The sequence below is a fragment of the Merops nubicus genome, unplaced genomic scaffold (assembly GCF_000691845.1).
Source record: "Merops nubicus isolate BGI_N331 unplaced genomic scaffold, ASM69184v1 scaffold19267, whole genome shotgun sequence".
Classification (NCBI taxonomy): Eukaryota; Metazoa; Chordata; class Aves; order Coraciiformes; family Meropidae; genus Merops; species Merops nubicus.
Window position 1 is genome coordinate 10259 of NW_008621215.1, and position 24799 is coordinate 35057.

The 24799-nt window shown below is 50.9% G+C and overlaps 1 protein-coding gene across 1 annotated transcript in view; it reads left to right on the forward strand.

The window, feature by feature from the left end:
• Positions 1-23821, forward strand: part of ALPK3 (alpha-kinase 3) — a gene marked incomplete at its 5' end in the record, with an annotated part of 24731 nt that extends 910 nt beyond the window's left edge. The window contains 13 exon segments of the mRNA XM_008944399.1: positions 2343-2464; positions 10769-10886; positions 12181-13216; positions 16671-18528; positions 19902-20049; positions 21438-21565; positions 21788-21823; positions 21926-22200; positions 22554-22642; positions 22878-23095; positions 23292-23340; positions 23504-23571; positions 23574-23821. Coding sequence (XP_008942647.1) covers positions 2343-2464; positions 10769-10886; positions 12181-13216; positions 16671-18528; positions 19902-20049; positions 21438-21565; positions 21788-21823; positions 21926-22200; positions 22554-22642; positions 22878-23095; positions 23292-23340; positions 23504-23571; positions 23574-23821 — 4393 coding nt within the window.
• Between the last annotated feature and the right edge of the window lie 978 nt (positions 23822-24799).

Below are 24799 nucleotides of genomic sequence, written 5' to 3' on the forward strand. Positions count from 1 at the left end.
CCCCCCCCTCTCGTTGACTAATACAAGGGTTTCTTTGAAAGATTAAATAAACCTTCCAGGGCTTCCTGCCAAGCTTACCTTGGGTAAGTCACCTCTGATTTAGCTGCACTGCCTGTGGAGCCCTCAGCTTCTGGTGATGCTGCTTTCCTAAACCATTCAGTAGCCTTTCCTGGATTTCTCCTGATTGTGGGATTTGCACTGGACGGACCAGTCTTATTCCTGGTGCTGCCTGCTGATACTGGTGGTGTGGTACTGAGATTAAACTTGGTCCCAAGTGTCACTATGTGTGTGCACATCACTTTTAAGATGCTGATCTGGTTGCTCTCCTGCTGGTGTATGAAATTTTCATTGATGCTTGGGAAGTTCCTTATGTGGATCTAATAGGCATTTACTGGTCTAGGACTGTACTGAAGGGGCCATTAAAACCCCACCAGTAACTGCCTTGGAACTGGTTGTCTGCCTTGCTCTTTGAAAATGGGAGTGTCTTGTCCTGGGGTTGGAGTATGGAAAGGTTTCTCTGGTTTCAAATAGTTGTCAGCTCCCAAAGCCCTTTCCTGGCCCTGGAGTTGTGTAAAGAGTTGCTTGCCAGGATCAGTCTCCTGGGAACCATTGATTTCCACAGAAGGCAGTCTGAGCTGTGGCATCTGTTTTTTGCCCCATCCCACGTGTGTTTGGATACAGACAATACTTATAGCCCTCGTTCAGTAGATGAGTCAAGTCTGCGACTGGCCTAACTGCCCCTCTCCTGTACCCTTACCCAACATGAAGTGCCTGGGAGCTGGACGAGACTCCCACTGCATCCCAGTTGTTTGTTACCTAGGGATTCATCTCCCTGTGTCTCTCACAAACCCATTCTGGCAGGAAAGCAGAGTGAAAATCATAGCACTGCAGCCTCCAGGTAAGTTTTCTGGGTGGATGAAACAGGCAGTTACTGTGGCTGGAGCTCTCCTGGCACCTTCGGCCACGTGTGCAGTTCAGTCCCTGCTGCAGAGCTTGTCAGTGCACATACCCTTGCCGGGTTATGCTACATGTGGGCTGTTTTGGTTTTGGATTTTTTTTTTTTTTTTCATTTTTCCTGAATAAATCTGCTTCCTCGGCAGGTAGAGCATGAGTAGCAGCAGCACCAGCATCCCGCCTGCAAGCCAGGGGCCTCTTGTGAGGCTAAGGTCCTCCTAATGGAGCCCTCACCACGTGCTATGAGCCCTTCTGCTCGTGGTGGAGCTGCATCGGGAGTGGTCTGGGGGTTTGTTCCACCTCTTGCATGTCTTTAGAAGCTGATCACTCGTTTAAGGAATGTCTTTCACTGATGAAAATTATATAAGTAGAGCTTCCAGCTACTGGTTCTCTCACAATATTTGTTGTTTCTAAGATCCTTGCACTTGAGACCTCGGGGTCCTCTCTTCTACTGTAAACGTGTAGTGTTTTAAGTGCAGAGAGAAAAATGAAAGAAGCTTTTCCCTTCCAAGAGCCCCAGAGCACTATCCAAATGAAGTCCTAACTTGGAATTAGATAATTTTCTTTTATTTAAGAAACCCCATATCTTCTGAGGCCTCTCTTGGTGGTCCTCCAACAGGGTTGGCAGTGCTGTATGAATACAGTGATTTATTGCTATCATTGAATGACTGGAGAATCTAAGATCCATTTTTTAGTTTCATAGGTTGCACTGTTTGGATAGTTCTGGCTCTCTGAGTGTACCAGCCTGACCTCATGCAGTCTGTAGTGTGAGTGCCTGTCTTCAGGGAGTGGATGTCAGCTTCACATAGAATTCCTGAGCTCAGAAAACTCCAAGCCAGGCTCGAGGTCTCCTTCAGTGAGCTGTCCCCAGAGCAGGCAGCTTTTCTTTATTCAGAGCTTTCAAAGAGGGATGTTGTGTTCAGGAGACATGTTGAGTTCACGCTTGGCCTGAAATCACATATGAAGTCTTCACAAATAACGTAAAATCCCAGTGAACAGAATGACACTTGAAACACTGGTGGTGCAATACTGGGAATGTGAAGCTGACTTTGTCAGGTTCTTGCTTGGAGCCCGCTGACTGATCAGAGAAATGTTCTGCTGTAATCAAGATTTAAAATAGTTCCTGACATTCCTGACCCTGACAGCCATGAGGGCTAAGACAAAGGCAGCGTCTCCTAAATGACACTTTAAATTGACAGTCATCTTAGGAGTGAAAAACCAAATATCCTGACATTGGACTGGACTTGGGAACAACCCAGTGTAAGGATGATGGGAGGGAAGGAGGGCATTTGCAATGAGAACACGGCCTTCTGAGATGAGGTAGAAAGTGGACCCTTTGAATTTTTCTAGTACTTTGCTCTCTAAGAAACGCTTCTTAAATCTTCCAGGAGCACCTTCTGCGCAATCATTTCTCAGCTGACGGAGGAAACCCAGCCACTATTTGAAACCACTATCAAATCCCGTTCTGTGTCCGAGGACTCTGATGCTAAATTCACGTGCATAGTGACAGGTAACTGTCTTCAGAGATAACCTGGTCCTGCCTCACTTGCTGGGCTCGCACTAGTCAAACTCTAGAGCAAGTGTTAACAAGGCAACACTTAACAAGTCCACTGTTGTTAGACTGCAAAGATTCAGCAATTGCATGATGATTTCAGCTTTAATTTAAGTGTGGAGAGGGGAACCACCTGAAATTGTAAAGAGGCAAAAGCATAAACCTAACATCTGAAATGAGGAAAGTCCAGAAGATGGAATATGATGTTTACTGCTTGGGCCAGCTCCATTTTATTGTCCTAATCTCTGCTGCTTCTCTAATCCCAAACTCCATAACTCAGGAATGTGCAATTTTGAAGACTAAGGCTACCTACTGGAGCCAACTCTGGTGCTCTTTGCTGGCTGTAAATGGTTAGAGTGCAGCTGCATTTGCATTAGCGATAAACCTGTGTGTCTGTCAACAGCTGAAATAAAAGCTGGTTTCTGCCCAGGGAGTTAAAATCTAACCTTGGGCAGGAAGGGGTTAGGCCAATAAGGGGAGGTCAAAAAAGAGGGCTGGTACTAAGGCATTGCGATGATGTGGCATGGCAGTGCCCAAGGGGCTCCTTTGCTGATGAGCTTTTATCCTTTAAATGCAGAGATTCTAAACCCTATTTTTTTCTATAACCTGTACTTACCTAGGACCCTGTGATCCTTCCTGATGTTGGCATGTTAATTATCCCACAGGTTACTCAGTTACAGACATTAAACAAGTTTGTAAGATTTGGAAGGAAGGTGTCCCCCATGAGCCTTTTGGTTGCAAGGATCAAAAATTCCCTAAGAATTTACGAAATCTAATTTGCTGTAAATAAGCTGTGCACCAAAAAATGCAAACTGAGCCCTTCTGAGACCTGCCAGCTTTGACTTCGTGGCTTTTCTCTCATGGATTCACTTGTTTTGCAGGTCTGACTGTCTGAACTTGCAGGGTTACAACTGACATATTGATTTTATTGATTCTTAACTTCAGCAGACCACTTCCTGCTTCTAGGGCAAAAGTGAGCTGCTAGAGAGATGCCTCCGAATGGTGCCCTTCAGTGATACATTAGAAGGGCTTTCCCAATTTAAGTTTTGTAGAAGCAGAAGCTTGACATACTGTGTGGTAGCATGGAACTCACCATTCTGCAAGCCATGAGTGTCAGAGGTCAATAAATGAGTGATGTTTCGATAGTGTTAGGGAATCCTGAGTAAGAGCAGATACAATTCTCTCTTCTACATCCCCTTGCCTGAAAATGTAGAGGTGCTGCAGACCCAGAGCATGACTTACTGCAAGGACTTGCTGTAGCACTGTTCTCCCTTTCAGGATTTCTTACCCCTTTTAAAGTTCTGCCTTCTCTCAATGGCTTAAATCTTCATCAACTGCATCTTGAGGTTGACAGTTCCCTCTAACAAAGTTCATCTCTTCCAAAAGCCTCATGATACCATCAGCTCCATGTGGGCTCTGTTGAGGTGAGGTGTGTTTGTGCAGCTGAGCTCTAGTTCACTGCAAGACTAGATGGATGACAGGGTGGGAAGTGCCCTGTATATGTGATGTTCAACGTTCTCATTTTCCTCTCAAGAGGAATGGGGAAGAGATACTTCTGCCAGCCCTACCAAGGAGGCCTTGTAAATGCAATGTCCATGTCCTTTCCAGCATCTTGCAGAGAAGCTCTTCAGTGTAAATTGTGCAGGAGACATGCTGCCAAGGAATAACATCCTCTGCTTGTACCAAAATTGAAGTATCAGTGCCTAGAGACAGATCAGTCTCTGTCCAGGCTTTAGGCCTTCCTCCAGTCCATCCATGCTCTTGATAGGGAGGACACTGCCTTCCAGTTTTGGGTGACCTGCTGGTGCTATGTAGCACAACCTGATGTATTACATCAAGTTGAAAACCTGACCTAATACTGGGCTCTTTTCCTACTCAAGGGAAGGAAAATGTCGAATGAACATCTTCAGCATGTAACCTGTAGCAGTGTTTTTGTACCTGGTAACTAGATTGGGGGATACCTTTATGCACTTAAATGAATAAACCTACAAAATTAGGAATTTTCATGGAAATGTCCTTAAAAGCAGCCTGGACAACGTAGGCCATCTCTTACATCTGGTCTTCTGGACTGCTTTAGGAGCTCAGGATCTTTTTGAGAGAGAGGGGTGTGAGGTAGAAAGTGAACTCCAACTGCAAAGAATGATCAGTAGTTCAGATACCTCCTCCTGCCGTGATGTTTACATTCAACTGGGAGACATTATGGGGAGAAAGGAAGTGGCGGTTGCATCTCTGGCCAGTGACCAGGGTGGAACCAGCTCAGTCCCACTGCTGTGGCTGGAGTCCAGGGATGCTTTGGCTCAGAGACTTGTGGGAGGCAAAGGGCAGACTGTCAGCTGCTCCTGTTTTGACTCTTAAGCCACAAATATGGATGCATGACCTATGATAGCATCTTCATATTTTGTTTTGCTGCTTCTTGACCAATAAAAGACCAATAAAGATGGTCCCAAAACTGTGAATACCAATGATTTGTTGAGCATGTCCTAGGAAGGCATCGAGATGGAAGTGTTTGAAGAGCCTGTCTCCAGAATGTACTGAGTAGAGCAGGCAAGAAAAAAACCACATCAGGCAGAGGCAGACTTCTCGATGCTCTTGGGTAGTTGCACAAACCCTCCAAACTGTTGCCTGGTTCTGCCTGCTACCGGTGTCCCTAGTATTTTTTGTTTGATTGTTTTGGGTCAAATCCTGCATCAGTTATGATACGTTTTCTGTTTTAGACAAAATTAGTTCATCCTTTGTTCTCTGAGAGATGTGAAAAAGGGAACGAGAACGTTTTCATCTACTGTGCAGTTTCTTACAGAGCAGAGTGCACCCCGCTTCTCTACACCAACAGTTTTCCTTGGTCAGCCTTTCTGGACTTCAGGATCTCAAGGGTCATCAGAGATCCTTCCCAAAAAGTGATATTTGAGCTTTAATCTTCAGATAGTGGCCGTTATTGGAGGTCCTGCTACAAGGATTTCACAGCTTTTTAGTCATTTCTGTACAGCATTGTCTGGGAAGGAGAAATGTTGGCTGATGAAATGTGGGGGCTCAGTTGAAGGGGCTGGGTCTGTGACTGCTTGTTAGGAAATGAGGCCAGCCACAAGAGGTGATGATTGGATCTATCCAAAACCATCATAGTCAGTGCCAGGCATTGCCCACTGTGGTACAGCTACCTCTTCGCTGCTGTTTCAACCCTTCTTAGGCAGGCTCAACCCCTCTGACCTGGCTATGCAAATCATCAGCTCAGGAGCTCAGTCCCATCGTAGCATCATTAAAGTTGGAAAAGACCTCTAAGATCATTAGATCTAATCATCAACCCAACACTCCCATGACCACTAAACCATGTCCCCAAGTGCCATGTTTACATGTTTTTTGAACCCCTCTGGGGATGGTGACTCCACTACCTGCCGGGGCAGCCTGGGCCAAGGCCTCACCACTGTGTCAGGAAAGAAATTCTTCCTAATATCCAACCTAAACCTCCCCTGGCACAACTTCAGCCCATTTCCTCTTGTCCTATTGCTTGTTACTTGGGAGAAGAGACAAACACCCACCTCACTCCAGCCTCCTTTCAAGTAGTTGTAAAGGGCAAGAAGGTCTGCCAGCCTCTTCTCCTGGCTGAACAATCATTCCCTCAGCCACTCCTCATAAGCTTTGTTCCCCAGATCCCTCACCAGCTTTGTTGCCCTTCTCTGGGCCCACTCCAGCCCCTCAAGGTCTTTCTTATCCTGTGGTGCCCCAAACTGAACCTAATACTCAAGCTGTGGCCTTCCCAGTGCTGAGTCCAGGGGCACGATCACTTCCCCACACTTTGTTTGATACGGGCCAGGATGCTGGTGGCCTTCTTGGCCACCTGGGTACACGCTGGCTCATCTTCAGCCAGCTGTCCACCAGCATCCTCAGGTTGTTTCCTGCCAGGAGGTTTCCAGTGGCTCATTCTCAAGCCTGGAGCATTTCAGGGGCTTGTGGTGACCCAAGTGCAGGATCTGGCCCTTGTCTTTGTTAGACCTCATACAGTTGACCTTGACCTATTGATCCAACCTGTCCAGATCCTTCTGCAGAGCCTCCCCAGCCTCGAGTAGATCAACATTCTCACCCAATTTTGTATCATGTACAAACTTACTGAGGGTGCACTCAATCCCTTCAGCCAGATCGTTGATAAAGTTGTTTAACAAGACTGGCCCCAAAACTGAGCCCTGGAGAATCACTCCCTTTCTGGGTCGGTATTGAAGAAGTGTCCAGGTGCTTGATCAGCATGGGCATCTGCACTGTGTTGAGTAGCGTGTCCCTGGAAGAGATGGGACAAAGCAATGTGGCCGGAAACAGTCTGGTTTTATTTTAGGGCTATGGAGGGGAAGGGGCTCTGCCAATGGTTGGAGGAAGAGAGGTGAGGTGAGGTGAGTAGACAGCCATGTGCTTAGTAAATGAGGATTTTAATAAACATAAAGGAGTTAGACTTCTTGCATCTGTGGTGGCCCTTTTAGGGAAATGTTCGAAGGAGGAGTCAAATGCTTGGATGCCGGATGTCTGGAGAAACGCAGGAGTTGGGAGAGAGGTGAATGGATGAGCTTGGGGATGAGTGAGTACAAGAGCAGAGAGCAGGCTTGTGGAAGATGAAGATGCTTGGGTCTGGGACAGCTTGGACAAGATAGGACTGGAGACTGAGCACCGCTCACAGGCTAATGGCACGGGGAACTACTGCTCTTGATGAGTATATTCCTCTCCTGTCAGCATTACTGCAAGTCTCCTTGTTTTGAGGTGATGGGGAGGTTTAAATATACAAAGCCCGAAAGAATGAGAACTTACCATGACTTTTCCTCCTAGAACTGCCTGAAGCTCCCACTCCATATAGCTTGTGTAGAGCGGAAACAGAAAACCGTGAAGATTATATGTCATTGTTCTAAACACTTTCCACCTTTCCAGATTTCAGAAGACTAACTCACTGCCCTCTCCTCTTAACAGTCAAAAAAAGTTGCTTTAAACAATTTTTCTGGATAGCTATTGCAAGAACTGTTTTGGATAAGGTCACTAAAGCTCTGAAGATTTCTCCATCTTTAACAGCTTTGAGAAAACGAATGTTCGATCTAAACGTGGCAATCGCCATAAAAAGAAATTCCTTGCTCAGAAAAGTCTCCTGGGTCCTGCAGTGACTGCCCATTATGCTTGAAGACACGCTTCCCAGAAAACTTCTGCTGGGCTCAAAGATGTGCAGCAGACGACTGCATCCTCCCCAGGAACGCCTGGCACCCTTCTGTTTGCAGGTGTGGGACACTCACTGTTGGACATGGGACCAGCTGCTGGCAAATCCTTCTTGGCACCAGCTGCACGGGGATTCTGCAGGAGTGACGGGTTTTGGAAGGGTGGGTGCCTGTTTTAGGAAAAAATGCTAAGGGTGGGCATCCAGCGTGGCAGTGGCTTCCTCAGCCCTCACCTCAGCCACCCTATCCCACCAGCACCCTTGAAAACAGACCAGGCGAGCTGCAGATGCTGTGGGATGATCTGCAGGGAGTGATGGCTGCCTCCTCCCACCCCCAGACCAGGGGAATTTATTCGCTTGGCAGCCTGAAGATGGATGTCAGCAGCAGGTCCCCTCTCCAGGGCATGCCAGGGAGCCTTGTCCCTGCGCAGGCATCTCTCCATCCCCTGCTTGGCTCCAGTTACAGCCCCTGGGGAGGGGTGGCTGCTGTTTGAACAGGCAGCTGCGGCCACTTTTTCTGCGTGGGAGGTGGGAAACCTTTCAGCATCCTTCTGCCAGTGGGTTTCCAGCCACGACTTGCCCCTAGCTCCCTTTCACTGCTGGCTGGAGCGTGCAGCAGGGACTAGAACCTCCTTGCCTGCGCTGGCCCAGTATGGTGGTAGCCCATGGTAGCGAGCAGGTAGCCTCAAGGACAGCAGTGCTACAGGTCAAAAGGAATTCAGGATTAACAGGAGGAAAAGTCTTTCGTCGAGGCACTGCGCAGCTCTTGACACTGCAGCTCTTTCCAGCAGATGTCAGCTGGGAATGGGAATCAGCTGCAGAGGCCCCGGAGGGAATGTCACGGGGCTTCTCGGAAACGTTACACCGCTTGCAGTTCCCAGAATGAAGGGTTGTGGTTGCTGTTCGCAGGATATTTAGGACAATCGACCTGCCAGCCTCCCACCTTACGAACCGTGGGGGCCTCCTGAAGGTCTTGCCTGCAGAGCAGACCTTGAGAAGGGTAGGATTGCTCTGGGCAAAGTGTGAACTGTGTATAAAAATCAGCTTTTTTCTCATCCATGGAGCAGAATGAAACTGCCACAGGCTCATTCCGCCCAAGGTCCTGCTGCCAAGTGTCATTAGCTAATATTTATAGAAAACATAACATCAGCGTCGATCCCTGGTGATCCCATCACTGGTCTGCTCTTGTGACCTCCTCCATTTAGGAGTTTAAGGCTCATTTGCTTCATCCACAAGTATCTGAGGGTTTTGCACTTCTAGAATCTGGTATGGAGGGCCAGAACAGCAGTGAAGAGCAGGCTGTAGCGAGACAGTGATGAATGGAGAGCCTTGCAGAAGAATCGCACAGAATCACAGACGGGTGGGGGTTGGAAGGGACCTCTGGAGATCATCTAGTCCAACCCCCCTGCTCCAGCAGGGTCACTGAGATCAGGTTGCACAGGATTGCGTCCAAGCGGGTTTTGAAAGCCTCCAGAGAAGGAGCCTCCACAATCTCTTTGGGCAGCCTTCAGGAGAAAGTAGTGGCTTGGCTTCCTACAGAAGAGGAGGAGCAAGGCACTAACCAACAGAAAGCCAAAGCTGCTGATGACAGCAGTGAGGGGAATGAGGCAGCAAAGGATTCCCCAATTGTGTCTTGTTCCAGTGAGCTAAGTTCCTTGAGGGGCCAGGGGACACTGGAGAGCCTCAGCAAGCATGGGATGGGCACATGGAGTGTATCAGAAGAGCAGACTGGGGTGAGGAGAACCAAACAATGAGGAGGAGATTTGGCATGTGCTGCTTTTGTGGTCAAAGGCGTTTTGGACTGGCCAAAACCCAGGTGGTTTCCTGCTAATGAGTCTTTGCTCCTGGGCTTCCACCCTCACTATGGGAGCAGGCTCAGGCATTGCTGCAAGCTGCCAGCATTGCGTGTCCTGGACAGCCCCAAAACCTGTGGGTTGGCAGCTGGGGAGTATCTAGGATAGGTGGGTACTTCCCTGTCCCTGTCATGTCTGTACTTCAAATCCATCGAGACTGCTCGGTCTTGATGTTTATGGAGAGCCGTTGTTGGCCCAAATTTGGGGCTGTCCATGGGAGCTGACCCCACTGTATTCAAGTCTGTTGGGAGCTTGTGGGGTGATCCTTTGTGGACTGGTGAAGGTGAGCTGCATGCAGGACTCCTTCATTTGGGCAGCATGGAAAGGGAGCAGGGGCATTTGCAGGAGATAAGTTTGAGAAATCTACCCTGGGGTGTTGGAACAACTGTTGAGCTCACCAGCTTGAGCGGAGACATGATGTGATCATTGGAACTTTTATCTCATGGTCTTAGGGTCAGCTTGGCTGTGCTGGGAGCCCTGTGAGAAGTACAGGAAGCAATGTTGGCCACTGACTCAGGCAGTTTTTCCTGGAAAACTGCTCTTATTCTGAGCTAGAGCTACTGTTGATGGGAGATGAAGCCTGTGGCTAGCAGTGGTCCATGAGGGGCACTCATGCTGATCCACCACTGCTTTTGCTGGCGGGGAACATGGCTGCATGGCTGGCCTGCTAGCCAGCCAGTCACACACTTCATGATGTCATTCTACTGAAAAGGCAGGTGACATCTGTTGTCAAGTGACATTTGTAGGACACCAAGCTGGATGTGATGCAATCAAGGTTGTTTCTGTTCAATGGAAACTTTTGGATCAGCTTTCAGACTGTGATACTTAGTGAAATGCTGTGAGCTCCATGTTTTCTAACCTTATCCTTAGTCTCATCAAAACATGCCCCTTCATATAAGTGACAGTATGCTCACCTTCTCTTCCCAGCCAGTGTTATAGGAGACGATCGTGTCATCTACTCCCCTCTGTTCAGGAATGAAGTGCTGGGATTTTCTTCTCAAAAATAGCCCTATTCCTAGGAGTGATAAAAGGCTTGGATAAGCCCATCAGGTTTCCACTCACAATACTTTCTTTGGCTGTGTGATTCAAAGAATGCAGCGAGCCCAGAATAACACATACCCTATTCTGCTGAAGCGTTTTGTTTTGCTGCTGATACCTTGTCCCCACGGGAGCAGAGTTGCCGTGCCACTGGTTGTAATGTTTCAGACCCTGATGTACCATCCGTCTCCTCCCCAGGATACCCGCAGCCGGAGGTGACGTGGTATAAGGATGATGAAGAGATGGACCGCTACTGTGGCTTACCCAAGTATCAGATATTCCGTCATGGAAATCACCACACCCTGCAGCTGTACAAGTGAGTAAAGAAGTTGGAGAGTGGTTGGATTTGGTGGTGGGAGCTCTGAGCGTGTTTTCAGGATTTGGAGGAGCTGGCTGTCAGCAGCGATCTCCTCCAAGCACCCGTGCTGGCCCCTTCTGCTCCACATTTCGATGATCCTGGCTGTCCCCTCCCCTTCAGCTCCTCGCTCTGATGGATCCCCAGTCCCATCCGTTTGAGATCCATTACTGCATCCGGGGATAGCAAGAGGAAGGTCAAGAGAAATTCTTCTCTCCCAGTGCTGGTAGCAGCATGTGATATGACTGCACCAGACAGGAGCTGAGCGTTAGGGCTGGATGAAGGTGAGCAAAGGGAGAGCATTGGCTGCTTCCAGGATGATGGTCCAGGTGATCAAGCACGACAAGAATAGAAACAGTTCCTAGGAGTGTCCTAAGAAAGAGCAAAGAGGGAAAAAAACTGCTGTTCTGTCCCAGGAGGGCCTGTCCTAGCACTCACCATGAGGTCAGGGAAGTGAAGGGCTTCTTTGGCACTGGACTGATGGAGTCAAGGGCCTCCTTTATTCAGCCCTGACTACCTGCTTGTTTTAACCTTAAACAACAACTGTATTTCTGGAGAGCCAGGCACACTGTGTCTCCAGCAAGCAGAGACCTGTCACACCTTGAGATGTGGATTTGGGATGGCAGACAGGTGCAGCACTGACTAAAAGTCCAGGATATCGGTATTGGTGATAGTCCTGCATCCTCATGCTTCCTGCCTGGGCTTTTCTGCCATCTCAGGTGTGCTCCACGTTTCCATCAGAGGCTCACCCACCTCTTGCAGAAGCAGGGATCTCCTGCCAGGTGTCCCCGAGGGGTGACAGCAGAGGCAGCATGCATGTACTTGTGCTGGTGACTGTGAAGTGGGGTGGGAAGACTTGAGTAAGGCAGTAGGGTGAAGGAAGAACAGAAATATTGTGTAGGCAGTGAAGAGCTGAGAGGAGAAGATCCTGCAGAGGAATGTGGCCAAGAACAGTCAGGAAACCTGATGGTACCTGTTCTTCCTTCATCACAGCCCTCTTATCAGAGTTACAGCCTCAGGGGGAGCTGGGCACTGATTTAATGTCCAAAATGTTTATATGCTGGTGCTGAGAACAGGTAGAGCATGGGGAGAGAGGCCAGCCCCAGGCCTCCAACAGTGGGCATCTCAAGGGCCATGTGTTTGTTTGTCTTCTGGCCCCTCTGGAGCTAGAAGTGGGAGAATGTGTATGCCTGTGTGCTCAGTAGTACTCCCTGGGGAGGATGGGCAGGTCTCACACAGCGCTTTTGGTTTCCAGGTGCCGAGAAGAAGATGCAGGCATTTACCAGGCCTCAGCTAGAAATAACAAAGGCATTGTGTCCTGCTCTGGCGTGCTGGAAGTGGGAACCATGACGGAGTTCAAAATCCATCAGAAGTGGTTTGACAAAATTAAGAGAAAGGCTGAAGAAAAGTTGCGAGAGATAGAACAGGGCAAGAAACGAGGGAAAGAAAATGTGGAGGTGGAGAAGTTGCAGGGAATGAGCCCTGATCGGCTCCAGAGAAAACGTAGGCTGGCCAGGGATCGGAATGTTCAGATTGGAGCTTCTCCATGGGAGAAGGAAGATGCAGCAAAAGTGCACGTGGCAGATTCTCAGTCCAGATTGCATGAGGATATTGCTGAGCTGAAGGAGCAGCCGGTCAATGTGATGACGGGCTTCCCGGACAAACTGATAGCACCTTTGAAAGCAGAGGTGACCACCAATGGAGATGCCTCGTTGGAAAGCGTGGAGGAGAACGGGCACAGCTTTCTCAAGTACATGTACGAGACGGTGGAGGACTTGGCCACTAAGCCAATGGCGAAAGACTCTGCAGCTAAAAAGAAAAAGAAGGTGGAAGCTGCTCCAGCAGCAAAGCAGGAAGTTTCCAAGCGAGAAGAAAGTGGGCGAGACAGAGCCAACCCCCCTCCAAATCCAAGGTTTGCCCCTCCTGTCGCCTTACGCAGGAACACACGTTTGAGGTTGACAAGTGATCAAGAAGCAGAGAAGAGTCCAAAAATCAAAGAGTCTGTGAAAGCTGTGAATCAGGACACTAAAATCAATGGCACCGTGAACTTCTCTTTGAAAGATATGTATTTTGATAAGCAAATGAAGCCAGCAGCAGGGACAGAGGAGGTGGGAGCAGCCGAGGAAGAGGCTGTGAGCGAGGCTGTCCTGCAGCCTGTGGCAGTCAGCAGACAACCAGAGGATGCTCTACCGTCCTCAGAGAGGTTGCAGGTGAGACCTGTGCACTCCGAGCGACAAAGAGGCCAGCACCAAGCACAGAAGTCGGAGGGAAACAAAGCCATCAGTCCAGAGGTAACTAGGACAGAACGCAGCCAAGGCAAGGGTTGCAACCCAAAAATACTTGTGCCGCATGGTTGTAATGTGGCCCCAGCTCTTGGGGGCTGCGTGTACCCCACAGGATCTGCTGCCAAGGCTTCCTAGATCTCCACTGGTAAAACCACCCAGGAAAAAGGGCTTTCTGGACTTTGTGTGCCCAGACAGCAGAGCTTCCACCCCATCTCCAAATAAATGTCATCCGAGGTGTTGAGGAGAGATGTACGTCAGGGCCCTCTGGCTGAGCAGCTGGTCCCCGGCTGGCCTGGGGCAAGCTGTGAGCTCTCCTGTTTAATCGGCAGGCTGACCTCATGTGAAATGTTTCTAAATCAGTTAAGTAAGGAGCAGTGAATGGCTATTTATAGTTGGGGGTGGATGCCTCGTGCGTAGGACAAGGCGTCGAGGCTGATGACATCTGTCCAGTTTAGCCTGAGCTTCAGCCGACGCTTAATGAGTCCCCCATGCAAATGAGCACAGTGTGCCAGGTACACTGAGCTGCACCCAGCAGGGCATTGAATTTGTTTACAGTGCAACATGTATACAGTAGATCAGGACTATTTTTTTGGCTCTTCCCTGTTGGAAAAACTCTGTTGAAGACTTATTGTGTTGGTGATGCAGTGCCAGGGCACAGCACCTGCTCCTGACCCTCACTCCCATGTTTTAGTCAGTTTCTATTTTTGTTGCTGAACCTGAAGCATTTTCCATGAAAATATTAGACTGAAAGCTACCACTCTGTGGTTTTTTCCACCCTTTTTTCTTTAATGGCCCCTTCTGTGGTGAAAGGTTCTACGAGTCCAATTTACAGGTGCCATCAGGCATTTGAGCTGTGGTGGGTGAACACTTTCAGTACAGACCAAGGCTATCAGAGGAGGCACTCCAGGTGCAGAACATCTCCCTTGGTAGGTAGTACAAATACTTCAGGATGTGGAAACATCCGAAATACAGAAAGTGGGACTGATGGGTGCTCCAGTGGAAAAAAACAGGTAGGAGCATCACTCACGGGTAAGAAACCTACTGTGTTATGCGGTGAAGTGAGCATCTGGGTCCTGGCCTCACCACAGTGCAGCTCCCTGAACTCATCTTTAACTTGACCCATCAGCATCACATATTGCTGCAGAAATTATTGCTGTGCGTGTGAGCTTGTGGCAAAGCAATTTGTTTTCTCCCTCGCTGCTCATCTTCACGCCCCTTGAGCTTAAGGAGGGTGGGAAGTGTTGATGTGTAGCAGCCAGGCTTGGGCTGTCAACCCTGAGCCTTTAACATCCATCAAGGAATTTTTCTCTTCAAAAACCGGTTCACAGAGGGAAACCTGTAACTTGTCAGCTGGTATGCCTTTGAGTAGACAAAAGAAAATGCTTTTGATTTGAATTTGAATGCGTCAGCTAGTTGGTGATGCTGGGGTAAGTGCTCAGTCTTTTGTGTGACCAAACAAGCTATTTTAAAGCCCTTTAAGCTGACTCCGGATGTGTTTGAGGCTATTTTCACTCCCCAGGACAGGGCTTGCTTGTGGGTTTTCTTTTTTAATCTTTCCCTTAAAGAAGACAGGGTTATAGCAGGAGTGTTTTCCCAGCCTTGGGACCTAGCTGGGCCTCATGCTTAGGAGTTGTCTTTTGACCTAGATTTATCCTAGCAGAAGATCCTTGCAAAACACCAGGTTCTGAACATCCTCATGCACAGTGGTAGAGAAGAAATTGGTTTTATATGACAATCACTCTTGCCTAAATTTGAAACAGATGATTTTGTTGTATTTCTTTCATATGCCCCTAGTTTTGGTGTTTTATGATTACTAAGGGCAGATGCTTCTGTGATAAGCTCACAGAAAGCTTTTTTTAGCAAATTATAGCTCATGCACCAATGATAAGCAAATTTCCCCCAGCCAAAGAGAGATACCCATTGACCAGCACCATTGCATAGAGCCACCTCTGTTCATCCTTCTGTGTACCACCAGCTCGGGTCCATCCCCAGGCCCCTCGGGCACTAAGCTGCTCAACCCTCTGAGAAGAGGGACCAGGCCTGGTCCTGTGGTTAGACTGGGCTTATCCATCCCCATCCTCTTCCGTGTCATGGAGGACCAAGTACCGGTGTAAAACCCAGAGGGGGTTCACTGCATGAGGTCTCTTAAAATGAGGCCTTTTAGGCCTGAGCACTGGGATGCTCGGTGTTCTGACAGCCCATCGAAGCAGTTGAGGGACATGGCTCTAGGGGAACAGCAGCAGGGATGTGTGGAATCTGGGGGTGCCTGAGCCACCTTGTGAACTGGAGCATGATTTCTCCATGCCCCATGCCCCAGAAACTGCCTTGCCTTTGGCACCCTTTGGAGTCTACCAAGGAAGCGGACTTTGCGTGCAGGAATGGCCCCCCTCATGCTGGTCCTCCCACCCCAGTCCTCTTATATTCACATTGTTGTCATAACCATTGCCTGGGGAGGGCCTTGCTGAGATACCAGCATTATCTTTCCTGATTTTTCCCAGCATTCCAAGGAAGCTGAAGTAGCACAAAATAGAAAGGCTAAGTGCCACAGCCCTCCATTTCCATGGACCTCATTTTGGAGACTTAAAGATCAAGTCAGTGACTTCAGGAGAAACCCCTTAGCAGCAGATCCTCAGGGATGGAAGGGGAACCTGTTGTGTGGATGCTCTGTTCCCATGTGATTGTCCTGTTGTTGCTAGGTGGGCATCATCCACACAGTGTCTCTCAGCAGTTCACTGTCACTGCCTCCTCTGAACCTTATGCTACAAAAATAGATAGTGCCCTTGGCTGGAGGATTTTGCCAAGATCTCCTTGGGATAAAGCTCAGGCAGCTTGCTGAAATGTCTGCTGGTGTGCAGCTGCAGGCGGAAAAAATTGAGCTTCCCTAATGTCAAAGAAACAGGATGGTTGAATAGCACAGTTGACATCACGGTGTAGAGTTTCACTATAAATCATCTGGGCAGCCTCATCCAGACGGTGTGTGACACACCGATCGCCCCATCTCAGATGGGAGATTGCAGATAGAGGAGAGGGGAGCACTGAGTCTTAAAAAAGAGCAAGGAAATGATACAAGGTCTTGGCAACAACTGATAAACATGGGAAAATTTTACTCCCAGGGAAGGCACCATGTCAGAGGAGGTGGAATTAAAAGCCACTGAATATTTTAGAGAGGCAGATCTCCTGCCTTGTTGTGTACAACCAAGGCATGGAAAGGCAGAAGAGTTGGAGCCTATTAGAAGAAAACAGTTTTTTTGCAGCATGATGGGGCTGTGGGACCTGCTCCCATGGAACAATGGTGACGCCACGAGGCCCTGGATGAGTATCAGTGACAGCAGGTTAACACTTGGGATGCAAGCAGAAATTGAGCAGTGACATATGGTACAGATAGACCACGAGCACCACTGAGGAGACCCAGCCAGTAAAATGTTGCTAATTTCCTTATTGTCTTTTTTTTTTTTATTAGGCTCCAGCAACAGTGGGACAGCCTGCTAGTGACCTAAAACATCCCATGACCAGTCCAACCACAGAAACCAGTCAGCAAGCCAATAAGGGAGAGGAGCTCAGGAAAGAGATGCCTGTCTGCCAGGAGACCACAGGGGCTGGGAAAAGGACAAATCCTCGGCTGAGGCCTCAAGCACCACCAAAGCCACCAGCACCTCCTCCAGACCATGTACAGTCCAGCAAGGAGCACCCTCCCTCTAGGCAACAGGCAGGTGGACATTCCCGTGCTCTTGAGTGTAGAGAGACCCAACGAGGACTGTTAAATAAAGAGGACAAAAGCCAAGGTGAAGAAGAGCCATTGCTAAAGAAATTGAGTCCTCCAGAGCCTGGAAAAAATGCTCCTCTTGAGCAAATCACAAATCAGAGAGCAGTCGACGATGAGAAGAGCAAAGAGGCAGGAGCAGAGTTGTCTGGGGGCCATCCTGGTGCAGAGGCGGGAGGGAGTGGTGCTGCAGAGCTATCTCCTGAGACTGCAGACAGGGAGATGGGAGAGACACCTTTAGAACATCAGGAGACTGAAACACCAGCTCCTGCTTCAGTTCTACTTGCCAAGGAAGAACCACTTCCCACTCCTGCAGCGGGGATGTTGGTGGCTCAGGAGGTATCACTTGCAGCTCATGGGGCCCCAGGGATGGACACCACAGTAGAAGAGGTCCCATCTGAAGCCCAGCTGCTGCCTTCTGTGAGCAGAGAAATGGAAATGAAAAAGGCAGATGGACCTGCCCTGCAGGAGGAGTTTTCAGCCAGCATGTTATGGGAGGAGGGGGCCAAACCAGTGCCTGTGGAACCTCAGGGGAGGGAAGGAGGAGAGCAAACAGCCACAGCTCTGCACCAGGAACCAGCAGCACCTTCACCTTCAGGCACTTTTGAAGGAGGTGCTGAGGTTCAGCCACAAGTACCGCTGGTCCTGCCTAGCCCCAAGAGACCTCAGGAGATGTCTTTGGAGGAAAAGATGCAGCACAAAAACCTTGTTTCCTCCTTGAAGAACTATCTGCTGCTGCTTTTAAAAATGTCAGACAGCAGTAAGGATGCCACGAAAGATGACAGTGACCCCAGGGACAAGGAGCAGCCCAATGCAGAGGAAGCCATGCTCCCAGAGATAGGTATTGCAGGCCTGAGCCCCCGCACCTCAAGGAGAGTTTTGGAAAAAGTACAAAACAACCAACTCTTCCAGACAGCAGAGAACTTGCCTCTGACCCCCAGGACATCCAGGAGGATCACGGGCATGATTAATGAAGAACTCGTTACCAGCAAGGAGATGCTGGCTTCCAGGCCCGTGCCACCAAAGAGACGTGCCCGGGTCACTCCCGAGGCAGAGGGGCCACCCCAGCTCTCTGTGCCTTCCATCGTGGTGGGCAGCGTGCCAGCAGCAGGAGCAGGGCAGCCTCCTGATGGTATTTCTAATCTGGCTCCAGTGAGTCCTGAAAAAGAGAGCCCTGGTGACCCTCTGGCAGTGCTACCTTGTGCCACCCCAGAGGAGCTTGCTTCTGGGGCCCGGCGCAAAATATACCTACCAAAAACCAAGCAGGTAGGAGAGGAAGAGGAGGTATCTCCTGAGAGCCCAGGGAACGTGAGAAGTCCTACTGTTTCACCACGGCAGTCCAGGAAGAAGGTGGCCCTGTTGCAGTCGCCTATCATGGCTCCATCCCCTCCCTCAGAGCAGCGTTCACCAAGCCTCATGAGGAAGATGGCCACGTTGGAGGTTCCTAAGCTGTATGAGGAGCCTTCAGGTGATAGCAGTGGTGACCATGAGGTCCCGGAAGATGCTAAGCCAGAAGCACAGCCAACAGAGTCCAAGAAAGCAAATAATCCATTTAAAGGTAAGGGAAGAGGTAATCTGCATGGACCATGTTTCCTTGATGCCTACAAAGGGAGCCTGGCTAACTGAGCTAGTGATAGTTGGCTGGGACCATGTGAGTTTTGTGCATTTGCAGGGTTTTCAGCATCACCCTTTGGCCATGTAAAGGCCACGAGTCTGCCCCAAGACTTCTTCCCTAGCACAGGGAGGGTGGAGGAATGCAAGAATCAGCAGCGCTGAGACTGTCTGTCTCCACAGCCTGGATGGACTTCCCTGGCCAAAGGAATCATATAATCTTCTTGTTCTTGGTCTCCGTGTCCTGGTCCTCACCATGCCTCGTGCTGGTCAGGTGACCAGTGGGCATCAGCAGGTTGTACGCTCCTTTTCCATCTCCATGATCAATGCTAATTTGATCCCTTGTGGCATCAAATTAGAAAAGGCATAATCCTGGTGTTGAAGTGTTTGTGGTAGCCAAGTGATACCCTCTCAGTGATCAGCACCCTTGCAAAATAAGAGTAACCTTGCTAAATTTCCTACTTCAGTACATAAATGTTTCCTCTGGCATTACATAGTGTTTTGGTGTTGCCTCACTAGGTATTGCACTGTTGAATTAATTTGTACCACTTGTATCCCACTGTATCTATCTGTGTGGAGCTCTGAGACCTTCCCTGGGAAGGTGATGTTCATAGAATCATAGAATTGTTTTGGCTGAAGAGACCTTTAAGATCTTCAAGTCCAACTGTTCATCCAGCACTGCCAGGTTACCACTAAACTGTGTCCCTCAGCACCATATCTATGCAGCCTTTCAATCCTTCCAGGGATGGGGACTCCACCACTGCCCTGGGCAGCCTCATCCAGGACTTGACAACGCTTTCAGTGAACAGATTTTTCCTAATGTCCAGTCTAAACTTCCTCTGGCACAACTTGAGGCTGTTTCCTCTTGTTCTATCACTTGTCCCTTGGGAGAAGAGCCCAGCCCCCACCTGGCTCCAAGCTCCTTTCAAGGAGCTGTGGAGAGCTAGAAGGTCTCCCCTGAGCCTCCTTTGCTCTGGGCTCAACAGCCCCAGGTCCTTCAGCTACTCCTCAGCACACCTGGGCTCTAGACCCTTCCCCAGCTTCACTGCCCTTCTCTGGCCACTCTCCAGCCCCTCAACAGGCTTGTTGGAGTGAGGGGCCCAGAACTGAACCCAGGATTCACGGGGTGGCCTCCCCAGTGCTGAGTCCAGGGGGACAATCCCTGCACTGGTCCTGCATGTTATACCAGGCTGTGCTGTCATACGTGTGGTACCCAATACCAAAGTCCTGTGCAGCAGCACTGGGTGGGCTGGCCTGTCCCCAAAGCTGCAGCCAGCACTGTGTGTCTCACCGTTCTTCTCTTTGCACTCTTGTCCTTAGCTCCGCAGGTGATTCGTAAGATCAGGGCAGAACAATTTTCTGATGCGTCAGGAAACCTGAAACTTTGGTGCCAGTTCTTCAATATTTTGAGTGATTCTAAGCTGATGTGGTACAAGGATGAGATTCCTGTAGCAGAAGCCCAAAGGAGGTAACCTGCCAGCTCGGCTTCGTTGTAGTCCTTGTGCACAGTCCTTGGTTCATGTGTTACATCCAGCTCCTCATGTTTTCCTGGGATGAAGGTGCTCCTTCTTTTAATGCTGCACGGGAAGCTCATTGCATGGCACGGTTTGTTGTGAAGTTGACCTTCTCAGTGGGGAATTGCTGCCCAGCTTGTCCTATTGATGCTCCATCTGGAGGTCTGGCTTAATGGCTGATGCTTTGAGTAGCAGATACCTGGGGTGGGCAGGGACTGAACACAAGGGAAGGTGCTTTGCCCATCTCAGAGTTTGAGAGCTGAGGCTGAGCTGCAAAACTGGGACCCCATGTCATACACATGAGGGTGTCAGCTCTGCTGGGAGAGTCTGTCCACTGCTCCCGAGCAAGCGCTTCCATGCAAACACCTAGAGGGGACGGGCAGCTCTGGCTGTGTCGTCTCCATCCCTTAGCACTGTCCTTGCACAAGGAGAGCATGTTTGGACAGCTGGATGGCTTACTGTACCCTGGATGGTCCTTTGGGTGCACTGTGGAGAGCAATATATTCTCAAGACCAAGGGAGCTTTTGTGGGAACATCGTCCATGTTGGGTAGGATTTGCTTGATGCCTTTGAGTGTTCCTTAAGCTCCCTTTATAATGAGAAGGTTCTTCTGGCCAGAAGTAATCTTCTATGGCAGATATGTAAGCTGGGGCAGATGAACCAGGAGTGGCTATTGCCTCCAAGCTGACCAGAGCAGAGCCTGCTCAGCCAGTGGGTCTTCAGAGGAGAATCCCACCTCTTCCCTCTGCATCCCATTATCCCCAGTGCTGCTGGTTCTCTCTGGCCATGCAGGGCAGAAACAGGCCTTTGGTTCTTGTGGAGACACATCTGTCTGGTGCATCACCACCTTGGCTAGAGAAACGGCCAGCCCAAAGCTTGGTGCTGCAGGTTGGAGAAGACCAGCAGCCTGCTGACACAGAACTCATGCTTTGTCAGTCCCTCAGAGAGGGTCAGGCTGCGGGGTGGGGAGTGGTGCCTGCCCACGCCCATGAATAGCTGAAAGTGAAGCTGGACACCTCTGTGGCTGTTTGGCTTCCAGCCATCCCATCTAGGTGCGGGTCTGTTAGCCCCAGCGCAGTCCTGACTCAACCACACTCAGAGGCAAGTGCCTTCATCAGTCTGTAGCCCAATCCTGGCCAGGGCTTGCCTGGAAAATGAGCATCTCTGTGACTACAAACTGGAGGGCCGGACTCCTGGTGCCATGAGGTGGCGAGGGAGCAGCTGGGATGCCCTTGGGCTGCCTTCCTCTGTAGCCCTCTTCCAGCCCAAGGGAAGCATGGTGCCCACCTTCCAGGGCTTTCCACATTTCACATGAGGTGAGGCCATGCTCTGGTTTCTTCCAGCGCTGGCGACGAGGGCCAGGCAGCCTTGGCCATTGTGCAGGCATCCCAGAAGGACTGCGGGGTCTACCGATGTGTGATCAGCAATGAGTACGGCACTGACTTCACCGATTTCCTGCTCACCCCAGAAGGTGAGGAGCCCTCAGTGTGTGATGGGGCAGCATGGTGGAGATGGCTTGGTGCTGGGCTGTGGAGGGAGAACCTTGCACACCCCATAACGCCACCTCTGCGAGGTGCATCTGCCTCCGTGTGCTGAGGGGAGATTCACACCACCTTCCTTGGTGTGGAAGTGCATGGGGCAGGGTGGGATCCTGGCAAGACCTTGACACCTCTGTGCCTTCTGTCTCCTCCAGTGCTGTCAGGATTTATCTTGAGGGAGGAGATCGAAGGTAAGGACCACGTGCTGATGAGCTGCAACTGCGGCTCCTTGCTGTGGGGAGGGGCAAGAGGTGCCCGCATTGTCCCCCCTCACCAGCTCTTCCCTCCGGCAGTTGGAGAGGAGATCGAGATGACACCTATGGTGTTTGCAAAGGGTTTGGCTGACTCAGGCTACTGGGGGGACAAGCTCTTCGGGCGTGTGGTGAGCGAGGACATGGACGTGGATGCCGGTTTCCTGCGCAAAGCCTGCCGTGCCAGGGCCATCTACGGCCTGGAGCCCATCTTTGAGTCCGGCCGCACCTGCATCATCAAAGTGCACAATTTCATTGTCTTTGGGACCAAGAACGAGAACAGCCTCATTGAGAAGAACTACGATATCACCATCCAGGTGGGCATCCTTGTGGGGCACCCTCCACCGGTCTCCTCAGCAACTTCCCTGTCTCTCTGCCATGATCCCCAGCTCTGTGCCCAATTTCTTTATTGCCTTCCACTTTTTGGATGCACTGGAGGGGTCGAGCCATGTTCCCAGCAGGCTGGCGGTGTCCTTGTTGTTCTTGGCTTCAGCTCTTCTCTTTGAGCACCACGGAGCTGCTCAGAACTTTCCTGTCTCTTGTCCTTTGACCACCAGGACAGAGTAACAACTGGCAGTGGTCCCAGGGGATGCCTGACCAAGCAGGGGGTTCCAGGGAGGTGTTGGTACAAGGTGGGACAGGTCCCTGACTCTTCTGTTTGCATCTCCAGGAATGTAAAATCCAAAACTCCAGCCGTGAGTACTGCAAGATCTTTGCCGCTGAGGCACGAGCCATCCCTGATTTTGGAGCAGTGCCTGAGTAAGTAAAGTGCTGTGGCTCCACTGGCTTACCATCCCAGCAGAGCATCCTGGGGTGTCATGGGAGAGCTCCCTGTTGGGTGCTGGGGACATCCTGAAGGGCAGCATGGCTTTCACACACCCTCAAATAAAAGGGATATGGAGGGGGGAAGGCAAAAGGCAGGGCTGCAGACCTTGGTATGAGTCTCCACTTGGTACGGTGGGAGAGCTCAGCAGCTGGTGCTGACCCCATGCAGGATAATTCCCCTGTACCTGGTTTACCGACCGGCTAACAACATCCCTTATGCCACGATGGAGGAGGACCTGGGCGGGCCCTGCGAGCAGTACTGTGTCACTGAGAGAGATGGCAGCTTGGTGGCCCGAGGCACCTCAGAGATAATGCTGAAGTGCTGCACCTTCCAGCACTGGGTCTACCAGTGGACAAATGGAAACATCCTCGTGACTGACATGGAAGGTAAAGGGATCTCCCATCTGATTTTGGCGGCCCCTCACCACCCTCTGGACTGTGGGAGGAGGAGAAGCCCCAGCCTTGTCCTCCTACCTCTTCCCCTACGTGCCATGGAGCCCAGCTCCCAGGGTGATGACCTGCCCTTTGTACCAATGCCTGCCCTCCTCTGGTCAGGGACTGGTTGTCCTCCCTTTCATTGCAGGAGTGGGTTGGAAAATGACCAATGTGCGGATTGCTACCAACCTTAAAGGGTGAGTAACACAGAGCTGCTGGCTCAGGGTGGCCCTGGCTGGCCTCAGCTCCACCACACACATGGCGAAGGGCCGTGGTGGTGACAGGCTCTGTCCTCAGCTCTGTGCTCCAGTGGGACATCTCCTGGTGTGAAGCAAGGGCTAAGGATGGCTGTGTTGGCAGGTACCAAGGGCTGAAGGAAAGCTGGTTCCCCTCCCTGCTGGAGCAATTTGCAGCCACTCACCAGTGTAACCATGCAGCATCCTGGGCCTGAAGACGCTGGAGCCAGCCAAGCCCAAGGGTTCCAAGAGCCCCTCCATGGGTAGGAAATCTGCCCAGTCCAGCCCCCAGCTACAGAAGAAGGGACTGGCAAGTCCCCAGGGTGTGCGCAAAGCAGTCGTGAGCCCCAAGAGCTCCCGCAGAGCTGCAGAAACAGGGGAGGCCCTAGCAGCCTCCAAACCCAGCTTGGGAGAGAGCGGTGGATCTGGCTGCCCGCCGTAGCCAGAGCTGCCGGGGTTGGGACCCCCCAGCTCCGGACCCCAGCCGGAGCAGCCCACAGGCGGCACGTGACCAGGCTGGGAAGGTGAGACCCCAGCAACCCCCACTGCCACCACCACTCTGCCCCCGCCCCGGCCCGCGGCGCTCGCGTTGTGTGGTGTGTGTTAGTGTGAGCAGCTCGGCCGGGGCCACAGCGTGGGGGTCTGAGCCGTGGGCAGCGCCGACCCCCTTGCCAAGACTTCTTTCCAAGAGCTGCTACATGCCAGCGCCATGGTAAGTGCTCTACCTCACACAGGGTACCCAGGAGAAGGGCGAAGGCATACTCTCCTCCATACCAGGTGCTTGCTTTGGCACGTGGGTGTCCAGCCTGCGGGACTCACCTCTCCTTGCCCACTTGCCCCATGCAGATCCCGTACGCCCTGCCCGGCCCCATAGCTTGCTTAGCATCACCCCTGCTTTGTACGTGCCGTGCCCAGGTGGGCAGCTGGCAGCACCCACTCCAGATTCTGCTGCCCCATGGCAGGAGGTGGTGACAGATACGTGGTGATGCTCGTGTTGGGAAGTAAAGCACTCTGCATGGCATCAAGCCTCCCTTGTGCCCATCAGCTCATACAGGCATGCAGAAGAACGTGGCAGTGGTCAGCACAGCTGGCAAAGAGCCCCTGCTTCTTCTTGCCATGGAGCATCACCTTCCCCAAGACCTTTGGAGGAGGGTGCCGGGCACCCGCAGTGCCACGCTGCATGGTGGTGTCCAAAATGGGCTCGGTGCGACCTGGCAGAGGAGGGAAGGGGCCAGACTGGGAGTTTGGTGTGCTCTGAGGTCCTGGTGCTTTGTTGTCAGGTCATTGTAAAACAAGGATGGACATAACATGGCTGCGTTGGCGCAACCGTTGCCCTGGAGTGCAATAAAGTGAGAAGGACTGGCCTGTTCCCCGGAGCTGTGGTCCCTGTGGAAAAGACCAAGCATGGCAGGATGGGGTG